Raw genomic sequence first — 12,358 nt, 5'->3', positions numbered from 1 at the left:
TAAAATGAATAACCCAATAAAGAAAACTGAGGTAATCTGAGCGCCGAGGTATCAAATGAGTAAAGACACTGAGTTACAAGGCAGTATTGCACCTGAATTATGAAAGCAGAATCTCATAGCAGTAACTTTAAGAGATTTCATCTAGAAAGAATTTATCACAAAAAATCACTTTGATTACCATTTGTATTTAGAGTTGGAGTACAATCCAACTCTTACCCATTTTGTGAATTTTCAAAAGCACTAAAATCTTAGGAAGTAGAAACCAAGCTTTAAAACAGTTTTCACAACAAAATTTATTAGAAGAATAGTGGTTTTGCAAAGTCTAGCATCCAGTGAGAACTACCATACACAACATTACAGCTGGGAATGTTTCTCCAAAATGTCATGGTCAAATTATACAATGGAACCATTAAATCTTACACATGCACGAAAGAACTAGCGCTTTTGACGTACAATGCAGAAAAAAAAAAAAACAAAAAAGGGGGGGACCACATGGATTAAAATTTTAAGTACTCATCACATACATTAAGACACAGTTTTAGTCCAGTCAAAAATCAGAACTGCATTAAAAAATTTAATGTAGTGCAATCAAACCAAAAAACTTAATTTGTGATCATAAGTGCTCTACTACATAAACATTGATCATAGCGAGGAACAAAAAGTTCAAATCACACAGTACAAAAAAAATCTGTAAATAAATATAAACTACAGTACAAGAGAAATATTAAATTATACAATTCCATCAAACTGTAAACAGTATATTGAAATGAGGTCCATAAGAGTAAAGGGGGTTCCTGTTTTGTTGTATGACACTTGAACTTCTAGAAATCTGAAAGATGCCATTTTCCATATCTCCAAAGACTATGGGTTTTATATGTGGAGAGAATTTATTTTAGATGTAAGATATCAAATATTAAAGCAGAGGAATAATCTATTTTGTTAACCACAGATAGTACTGCAGAAAACAAAAGTAATTTTAAGAGACAAGTCTTAACGTTAAAGATGCAAAGTACTAAAACACTGGAATTAGAACTTCGCATCAGAAAAAACTTGTCACTGAGAACTTCAAGGCTACAAAATACACTGACAAAACTGTCTGCTGATATGCAGACCTAGACCTCTGCTAATTTTTTTTGACATTTTACATACTCATGTTACAACACCAACTTTGGCAGAATCACTACTGATAAACTCAAAGCACTCCTGGCCCAATGGTTCCATCACAGTGGCCAGTGCACAAAATTCTCTAAAGACATTGCATAAACTAGAATGTAGAGGTCAGACACCCAAGGACCAGTGCTTGAATTTAGTAGTAGTTATCGCGAAGAAGCAAGAGCCACATCAAGAAGGAACTGCATCTGTTAACAGCTTACAGAGCAGTTAGGAATGTCTTTTGTTTTAGTTGTGCTGGCTATTAGTGGCATTTAAAAATTATTATAGTTTAACTGTGTGTGTGTGTGTGTGTGTGTGTGTGTGTGTGAGTGTGTGTGTGTGTGTGTAGTGTGCTGGCTATACATTTATGTACTTTAAAAAAAAATACACTGTTAACAGGAACCCCCATATTATCTGCTCAGTAGTAATAACTGAATATATAGAATGCCACTATAAGAGTGTGAGGCACCATGTGCTGGAGAGTTATATGCAGCTTTAAAATCTGTTTGGCTGAGTTATACCTGGATACCTGAACTGAGTTTTTAAAGTTGACATTCATCAGATGTGCTACCAGCACGTTGAAATAAAAGCAAAACAGAAAAATACAAGTCACTGTTAGGTTTAAGAATAGCATCAAAGTACCTGAATTGAGTGAGAAGAGTGTGTAAACTGTCCCTGAGGGTTTTTAAACAGTGTGTACAAGCTGGATTCCTAAGAACATTAGTTTTATTCAACAGTATGGACTGATAAAATACCAATGTCTGACAGCTTTAAGTGGAGGTTATAAAGAATTATATGCAAACACTCCAAATGTATAGTTTATACATTTTTTTTCAAAGCAGCAATAAGCTGCTGTAAAGTATACATCCCACCAGAACAAACAACATGTGGGAGTCAGATAAAGGTTTCTATCTTAGTCTGGTTTTCTGACAGCACGGCATATCAATATCCAATGACTATTATCATTCCTAGATCAGAATGTAACTAATTTCGACTAGCAATATAGGATTAGACTTTTAATCAAACACTTTGCTATTACATACTAAAATTCCTTAAACTTACTAATGCTGGTAATACTAACCTAGTTAATCATCCCCCCCTTGTTTTAGAAATATACCCTTCCACAACTTAAAAACATTAAGATCCATTTTCAGTCCTCTGGTGTAAAAGCATGTCAGTGAATTAATATTAAAATTTACAAAGTAAAAGGCTTGAATTTCAGCCAAAGATTCTAAATACTGCTCATTCCCTGAAGACTTAAAGGGGAGAGAATCCCTACCCATTTTCCTAGTGATTTATTTTTCTAAAATGGTCTGAAACAAATTCTTATTTTGGGGAATCTTCCCCCTCACCTTCTCTCAAATTCCAAATTCTTAAGCTTGAAATGCTTAATAAGAGAAAATGAGGCAATCACTTGGAATTGCTAGAAAGGTACAAAATGTTATTGTCTTTTTTTAAAATAAGATTTATATAAATGTGATCTGACCCCATATTATGTAGTATGTTTTATATTTCTAAATAATCACCCTAAAACTTACAGTACCTAAGACTCTGAAGATAAATTAAGACTTTAGTGTTGTAACAGAAAAAGTGCTGAATTATCCCTTTTCTAGTACTTTAAACATTTTGGACAAGTGCTTTCCTAGTGACAGTGAAGTTTGCTATATAACCTTCCACCACCAAGCAGGAAAAATAAAAAAAGCCACCTGGATGAAAAAAAAAAGACTTTTAGGAGTGTAGCACCGAGCATACCAAATAATAGAAGTTGTTTCGCTCATTCTGAGGGGGTAAAAATATTGTAGATTGAAATTCTATTTGGCTATTGACTGTTAAAAATCCCTGCTCTACTGTGTCAGTGTCCTGTGTCCAACTACTCCCAGCCCCCCACCCCTAGTCCCCTTACACACTATCCACTGAGAATCTAATCTCTAAAGAGATTATTTTAAAATTTATGTTGTCAGGACATACCTGAGAAAGGGTGCAATTATGCAGAACAAGGAACCCAAGACTGCACTAATACTGGTTACAGGTTCATAAATTCTTTCCCAAGACAAATCTAAAAAGTTTAAGAGGTATGGATCTTCAAATATGTCTTACTGCTTTAGATTTTTTTGGTATGTGTGTAGGGTCATTTCCAGTGTTGATCATCTTGAGCATGTTCAATGACAGTTCAAGATGGGGTAAAAAAGTTCATTTCCACATTCAAATAATAGAGATTAAATATTATAATAATATTTGCTACATCCAATAAATCTATGATTAACTAAAAGTGCTTGCTTTTTAGCTTTTCTTGATACAGCTCTAAATGAACTGGAAACCGTAAAATTACCCCCCAAACAGCTGCAGAATTAGCTCATGCTCTATTGTCAAATCAACATTAATTAGCCTCAATTCTCATTTTTAAACAATCTAAAAGATTTTTCTATCAAATCAAGATGGCGTAACTTCACCATATTAACTTGTGACTCATTTTAGTATCACAGGGCAGAATTTTTGGCCTCTTCTCAGAAGTCTACATGCTTTTTCCATCCTACTCCACCCTCCCTACCCCAATCTCCTTCCGAACACTTAGGGCTTATAGCTACAGTGTTGTGTTACAGGGCTAACGTCTGCTTCTTTAAAAGGTGACTGCAAGATTATTCAGGAATGAGGATACACAAATAATGTCCTCTATTTTTCTTTCCATCACCATGTTCACAAATGCTATTCAAGTCTCCAGTACAGAATTAAACCAAAATAAACTAAGAAGAAAGAGCCTGGAGTTCTGTCTTCTTTGTACCACAATTATACGTTTTTCCTTTGCAGATTTTGAAAGCAATTAATTTTCTTTAAAAAATTCCTAGATAGCTTAGTAGTCTCCTAAATGGGCTGTTCTGCTGAAGCCATCAAGTTTTTAGTAATACTAGCCTGACCAAAGCATTAATGAAGACCAAATTCTAATTAAAGGTAACAAGGAAAACAATCTTTGATATCTTCAAGAAGGCCAAAATTTAACGTATAACTTTCAATATCTCCTATAAAACATAAAGTGGAGCACAATTCTGTCTATTGCCATATTCTATCACCAGTGACAGCAACCTGAATACACAGAAAAGACTGGTTAATATGAAAACAACCTCTGGCATTTAATGAAAGAATTATAAAGGCAAAAATACATGGTCTCAAAAGGAAATCTACAAAGATAAAAGCTGTTAATGATGCCGATCTGTCATGTAACTGCTACAACTACTCAAAATATTTTCAGCTTCTGACATCAAGCTGACTCAATTTGTTTTATGAAAAGAAACGAATCCATGCTTCACTATTATGGGTCAATGAGATGTAAAAGAATCACAAAGGCTTAGAACCAGGCCTGGCACTGTGTGCTTACTTGGGGGTAGAGGGAGAACAGATAGCTCACTAGCAGCTCAAAGGTTGCTATGTACTGCCTAATGACAGAAGGTAGTTATGATATTGGTGTTAACAGGTAGTTGTTTTTAGTCTAATTTAGAGTTCTCTCCGAAACTTGGGAACTAAACTTCTCATTGTGCCTTTTATAGTTTTTACCATCTGATCCCACATAGCTCATACTATAGCTAAGATAAATGTTGGGGAAAAGAAATGCCAATTGGTTGAGGTAATGGTTTATATAAGATAACCAGAGTTCTAAAAGCACTTCAATATTGTAAAGTAAAAGTGTACCAAATAAAGCTAATACACACTTCACACTTGTTGAGCTTGCTCACCAGAACTGAACAGTAATTAACTTCACATAAGGACCCCTATTATCACACAAAGCCTTACTCATATTCATGATCTGCTGCAGCAAAGGTTTATCAAGCAACATCTAAACTTCAGAACAACAAACTTAATATTAAAAAGTATTATACACAAATATAAATTATTTTTCCTGAAAGAGTGACTTTGTCCTTCATGGTATTTGGGGAACAGAAAAAAAGTGTATAGCTCATCACAAACATAATTCAGAGTCACTTATAAGCCCACTGACCAAAGTAATATACTACATTACTGTCAAGCTGGATGACCACGCTGTCTCAGAAATGAGAAAGCTAAAGATAAAAATACCAACTAGATATCCTTGCACAGAATTAGTGTTTTTGATTTTATAGTGCCATAGCGTATCTACCCTATAATATCAAGGTTCTCTGAAAATGCAAAAAATTATTTTAAATACATTATTTCCTATCAATAGTTCCAAGAGTGTTATATATTAATAATTTAAGTAATGTTATCTGCCTACTGGAAAATGTGAGGAAAAACAGCTTTCATGACAAAGACAGTTGTGAACTACACTTTCCCATACCATAAAAACGGTCAACTGTTGTTTGGGCCATGCAAAACTCTGATTAGCAGAAATTAAGCGTGCTAAGTAGACCAATCTCTATTACACATTTGTGAGGACATCCCCAAACCAGAATATCTACACTGAAAGTGCCAATACAGAATAGTGGCAAATCAAGAGATAAATCAAATATTAAGGAATCACTGCGGCACCAAGACTGCCAGTCAGCCGTGTGATGAGCCACCTCCGAGAAATACATGGTATAATGGAACTCTGAACACAAAATTTAACATTAAAAGTGCACCTGAATATTACAAACTAACTTTACAAAACCTATAATAAGGTAAAATATATATCTTTCGAAATATTCCAGCAGCTTTTTGTTTTGTTTTTTTTTTTAAAGTTTTCTTTTTTGAGAGGCTCATGAAATTTAAAAGGGACCACTAGCTAATTTCAACCATGCTTCACAAAACAATAATGGCTATTTTATATTGCAGTTACCAATGTAATGCAATTAGTGCTTTAAAATAATCTACACTCAAAAAAAGAGAGAGAAAGAGAGAGACCTTTGGAGGAAATATGCTTATTCAAAAGCTTCTTGGAAAAGAAAATTTACCTGAATATCAAGTCATGACTGATCTCAAGTGTAATGTTTAAAAGCTTCACAGACATGAATATTACAATCTTCAGGTCTCAGGACTTTTAATCTGAGAAAGTTTAGAGTTTGGTTTGTTTTTTAAATTCACTTTCTAACCAAAACAAATAATAGAAGTACTCAAATTTTCACTATTTACAACTCTCAGCCTACAATCTGAAATGACACAATACAAGTTCTCTTATTTAAACTGCAGCATTAAAGGGTAGGCACACCATTCTTCTGCTGCTCGATTGTCATCCACTGAAACACACATAGAAAATATTTATGTTAGTAAAATGATCACTCCATGTACACTACAATGACAAAATTTACATAACTCAACTCATACATCACTTATATAGACTACCACATAGGATTAAACCTCTCTGAACAGTAAACTCTACAAAAGTTGAACTTTTAGGGCCAGATTTTTAATGGGCCTTTAGTGATGCCTTTCTGAGACGGGATAAAAGCAAGCACAAATTAATTTTCTCAAAGAACCTTTTTGCAGCAATCCTGGGCTACTGAATATCCCAAACATTACACAAAAAGGTACTATGGCTGCAATTAATTGTGTGCTGACAAATTCTTAAGTGTGTAACAAAGGAGGCGTTCCTTCATAAACTTAGTCCTTTGCTTTCAGCAAACTTTCTAAGATTTCCTTCAATTGTAGATGAAAACCATACATTTCATAAGGAATTTTTATTGCAACTTCCAGCTAGGTGACAAAATATTGTAGAATCATAAAATGCTACTGAACCCAAACTGTTTTTTCTGTTAAGAAGTCTAGAAATCTAAGGGGAAACAGGCTCAGTTATCCACTGATTAAACTGCTACACAAAATAACCAAGAGGAACCCACACCCAAGCTATGTCAAGAATGAGCAGTGCATGTATTTTAATAACAGCAATGGTGTGCCTAACCTTTGAACACACAGGTTGCTGAGGGAAAACTTAACCTAATTTAATTAGTTGCTCCAAAGTTTCCAGGCAAAAATTTATGCCTTGGAAATATCTGGACCTCCCCTCAAACTGTTAGCATCCATCTGAAATCAACATCTAACCAACGCTCCAAGTTTAATGTTATTTTAAATACTGAAACTCCAATGTTTGTTTTTGGTTAAGCATTTAGAAGGGCCTGACCACCTTTCTCAGCAGATTAGAATATACAATATATGTGGTGTGGATTTTGTTTTGCACAAATAGTAATTTTAATCTGATCACAATGAAAAATTAAATTCCATGGGCTTTGCTTATTCTTGCAAAAACCGCAGAAAATAAACTTTCCTTACTTTCATTTTAAAAGCCCATCTCAAAAAAAGCTTAAGATATTCTTCAAGGAGTGCTTATACAAACATGATCTCAAAGGTCCTGAACTGTGTGCTAAACAACCATGAATATCAGCTAATTATCAGAAAAGTCAAGAAGGGGTATTATGTAGGATGCCAAAAAAAGAGAAAACAATTGTTAACCAACAAAATTAAAAAAAAAAAAAAAAAAAAAAAAAAAAAAGGAAATCTCTCCCACCCTTCTACTAGTATTTGGATCAGTTAAAAAAGGAATTCCAATGAGTTTGACTTCTGATTGAATTATTGTTAGAACTGATATGCATCCTAAATCTTATCAGGTTACCTTGGGGTTGTTTTTTTTTTCTCTCACTACAAACATGGATCCTTCATTAACGTGGATACTGGGCAGACTACTGAGGCTGTAAAATTTAAGTATCACTTTTGCAATATCATAAAATTACTTACACACATTTCTTTCCCTATTTCTCCCATCCCCAATAAACAGATCTTGAATATCTTAATCTAGTTGCTGCAACGATATTCAGTCAGTTAGCACATCAATTCTGTAAAAGGACTGAAGATTACAAAGAAACCTAGTTTGCTAAAATGATGCATCCTCCATTGTTTTATGTAATGTACCCTGACTGCTCCTGAGTAAATACGGAGCTCGTCCTCCATGAGATAAGGCTATATCCTCACTTGTTGGTGAGACCAAATTCTACCCTTAGAAAATCTCAAATGAAATTACAGCAAAGGTAGTGTTCAAAGTAATTAACTGAAGCATTTCTGAAGGTAGTGTGTGCACATTTTCCACCGCCTTCCCCTCTGGGTGAGCACTAATAGCTTGCTAATTTGTTAAGTAAATTTAATAGTGAGAAGAAAATTACAAAATGTAACTATAAATGACCCAATAATTATGTCAGTGAATAACCAAATTTCTCAAATTCAAAGGTTCATTGTTCTTCTTAGTTTTTTCTTTAGTTTAATCCTTCAATTAGTTGAATCGTAGATGAAAAATGTGAGTAATTTTGTATTATAAGATGGCTTTCCAATTTGCAGTGATAAAGCTCCCAGTATGACAGACGTAGTTTCTAAAAGGGGCTTTTTTTCCTCTTCTTTTTTAAAAGTAAAACAAATATAACTTAAGAAAAAACAAAAAAACAAAACAAAACAAAAAAGCATGCAGGCTCTACAGGCAAGGAGTCCACTTCCATGTATCTGTTCTCTGTGAGGTAACTCAATTCTCTTTTGTAGAGAAACATGCAAAAGGCCAAACATATTCCGAGCCATACTGCACATGAAAAATTTAAAATATGCAACATTCAGAATGCACATTTCATCTCTGTACACACAAGTCAATGCAAAATCTGCAAAGAAACAAGTGTCACAGTAAATGAAATTACGTGCAAGCAATGACAGCTGAACAATGATGCAGTAGTGCTCACCCAGTTTGTACAGTAATTGGCACTCTACAGTATTCCTACTCGTTTTTTGATTCATTTGCACTTTGTGCTGCCTCTCCCTGGGGATCTAATTCAATCTTTACAGAAACATCTGGCCCCTCCGACCTCATTAATTTCATCTTTTCTTTGGAGGGTTTTCAAAGTGCCCAGCCTCTCCTTTACTTTGTACTCCAGTGTACTGTGGGGAATCCCATAAATACTCTGAGCTTTGGAAACACTCATTTTTCCACTCATAACCACTGAGATTGCTTCCTCCAGTATCTCACTGTTGTACTGTCTGTAACGCCCTCTTTTCTTCCGAGGCTGCTTGGAGCCAGGGTCTCCTTCTTGATCCGATGTGGGATATGGCTGTCCAGAGGTAGACTGCTCAGCATCTGAGCCCCAAGAATCGGGTCCAGCATCTAACATGCTTTTTCTATTTTGTTTTGGAAGAATAGCCCTTAATTTTTTACTAAGCGCGCTCTCCGTTTGTGAACCCATTACCAAAGAGCTATAGCTGTACTGATCACCAGTGCGAGACTCCCAAGAAAGATCCATTCCTCGAACTTGTGGTATCTTTAAATCTACAGGAGATGAATGGCTCACATCCTTTTTTCCATCTTGTTTTGCTTGAAGTGCCATTTTTGGAAAAGCAGAGTTTTCTGCAAGAAAAGGAAGGTCACTGATGTTGCTGAGTGCACCATTTCCCCTGAACTTCATACGGCTGAGGTTGAACTCGTAATGTGGTTTTGCCCAAGAGGCTTCCCTGGATAATATTAAGTGTTGTCCATGATTCTGTAATCCAGATGGCCCAAGGCTGGCAGCTGTGGACAATTGGTTTCTGCTCAGTAGTTCTTCACTAATCTGCAGGGATCGAGCCAGTGGAACTTTGAGTGATGTGGAGTGTCCAAAACCTTCCCTGGTTCCATCCTGTAAGCTTCTTGGAGGTACCCCATCACCACTCCGAAGTCCGTCTGGGCGGTACTGGCTGGGTCTCCCAGGTCGCCTAATTGGATGGAAGGAAACTGATGTGAGCAGGACTTGCACAGGTAGGGAGGGATGGGTGAGGGGACCACTCCTTTATTAGAAGGCCTTGCTTGGGTAACATCACTTTGTGTTATTTATTTATTTTTCTCTAAAATTAAAAAAAAATGGTCTCGGCAGTTAGTTTTAAAACTTGTTCACAAAAAAGGAAAAGGAAAAGAAAAAAAATCAGGAGCTTTTGGGCAAAGAAAATTAAACCTGTCAGCTGGTCTCTGGTTGGGTTCACAAATTTTCGGAGAAAAAGTTTCGCGCAACTGTCTGAAAATAGCATCTTAATTATTAATTACAAAGTAATCATCAGTCTCCATAGATCTACACAGAATTGTGTTGCCAATGTGACGTTACCACTAAACAAGTACAGTAATAAAAGAGTAAGCCAAATTAGTTATTTTAATTCAATATATTCAACATTCATGACAACTAGTTTTAAAACTGAAACCATATACATTACTGGAACCCATAGATAATTGCTCATTTATCCCACAAACAAGTTGATATTCATCATCAAAAAGCAAACAATTCCAAATAATATTGCTTATTTTGCTTGGGGGGGAAAAATATGTATATATGGCTAACAGCCCCAAAGGAGAAAAAAAAAAACTCCCCAACAAACCAAACCAAAAGACCCATTGCATTATAACTTACCACACGTCTTCATTTTAAAACACTACTAGTTGCAGATACATGAGTATCATGATTTTCCATTTGAAATAATCCAAGCTTAAAAGAAATTACTCTTTATTTAACCCTTAAGTTCTACTCAAAGTAATTACTGTCAGAGGGATATAAACAAGTTTTTAGCAGTTTTCTCTGGCTTAAAAAAAACCTCCCTTCTTGAAATATCAAACACCTATTTTGAAATTTCAAATGGACGGCTTTCAAATAATGTTTAAAAAATCAATTATTTAGACAAAGTTAATTCGTAAGGTTTTGACTTTCACAATAGAGAAAGATTATCAATATTAAGACTGACATGTGGCAAAACACGCCCAAGGGGGTGATTACATTAACTAGGCGTAAAACAGGGCTTCGCAGAAATGATAAACCAGTTATGTTCTACAAAACTGTATGGGGACTACTATCATCAGTAACACAATTAGGATAACACTGAATATTCAACTAAAAGATGGGCAATCCTATTGGTGCATTTTTCTTCCATAAAACCAGTAGAAAACACTTTCCATTCAGAGGGATAAAAAAAGCAACTTCAGCCATATAATACATGAACCTGGCAGCCAAGTTTACAGTGAATCTTAAGCAAAGGATGTGTTTATGCAAACTGCACATGGACTTTTACATGTGTCCTTAAATTACACAACTCAAGGTTTTTTTTTTTTTTTTTTTTTTTGGAGACTGGGTCTCGCTCTGTCACCCAGGCTTGAGTGTAGTGCTGTGATCATTGCTCACTGCAGCTGTGACCTTCTGGGCTCAAGCAATCCTCCCAACTCAGCCTCCTGAGTAGCTGGGACTACAGGTGCACACCACCACGCCTGGCCAATTTTTGTATTTTTAGTAGAGAATGGGTTTTGCCATGTTGCCCAGGCTGGTCTCGAACTCCTGACCTCAGGTGATCTGCCCACTTCAGCATCCCAAAGTGTTGGGATAACAGGCATGAGCCACCACGCCTGGCTCAAGTATCTTTTGATATATAAATAGAACCCAAAGATTTGGGAACATGCTGACTTATATCTAGTATAAACCATAGTGAAAAGAAAGGGTTAAGAAAAAGATTAGTAAACTATGCATAATGGATTAAATTAATACTTTCTGGAAATGAAAAGTTTTGGAATTTTAGAGAAAGGGAGATTTTAGAAGTCTGTAAAGGAATCCTTCTATTTGAAGGTAGTTAACAGTAAGTTGGAAAAGGTTAGTCCACTTAGCATCCACTTGTTCCTTTAATATCTAAGTAACTTTCCCACACTCATAATCTGAAAGTTAAATAAGACTAAGTATTAACTAATTTAAACTTACCAAGTTTTTTTTCATATCTAGATAAAGTTGATTTTTTGTCACACAGTTTTATAGAAATGCTTTTTCAACATGGTATCTGAATGTCTTTATTAATATCTGACTTTTCTAGTTGGTTATTAGATACACACAGGGAGAAGACAGTTCTTATACTACAAAATCAGGGAGTCAGAGAATTTACTTTAGTCTCCTAAGAGTTATCAAAACTGAGCAAGTAATAATGTCTTGGTAGCCTAAGATGGTTATGCATCAACATCTACAATCAGTCTTTCAGAAAACTACATTTTCTGAACTGCCAGAGTTAAAAAGTACAGTTTAAATCAACCACCAAAACCAAACCCAAAAGAAACAAACAAAAATGAACACACATACACACAAATCCCACTAGAGATACCAAGTATTGGAGCTCAATTTTCATTAAACAGCTTCAGCACACATAACACTGTCTTTACATCTAAACTTTAGAATTATTTAACTTGAGTTTCACACTCCAAAACATGCCACAACAAAAAGTCTAAAGAAATAATTGCCATACTCATGGTTAT

General features: G+C 35.3%; 1 protein-coding gene across 1 annotated transcript in view; it reads right to left on the bottom strand.

Annotated features, from left to right (window-relative positions):
• Positions 1-278: 278 nt before the first annotated feature.
• Positions 279-12,358, bottom strand: part of LOC108534574 (ligand-dependent corepressor) — a 133,742-nt gene continuing 121,662 nt past the window's right edge. Inside the window, 2 exon segments of the mRNA XM_017880036.1 lie at positions 279-8,957; positions 8,959-9,807. Of these exon segments, the coding sequence (XP_017735525.1) occupies positions 8,840-8,957; positions 8,959-9,807 (967 nt within the window). The 3' untranslated portion in view covers positions 279-8,839.

The sequence above is a fragment of the Rhinopithecus bieti genome, unplaced genomic scaffold, assembly GCF_001698545.2.
Source record: "Rhinopithecus bieti isolate Rb0 unplaced genomic scaffold, ASM169854v2 scaffold_425, whole genome shotgun sequence".
NCBI classification, from domain to species: domain Eukaryota; kingdom Metazoa; phylum Chordata; class Mammalia; order Primates; family Cercopithecidae; genus Rhinopithecus; species Rhinopithecus bieti.
This window is presented reverse-complemented; position numbering and strand designations above follow the sequence as displayed.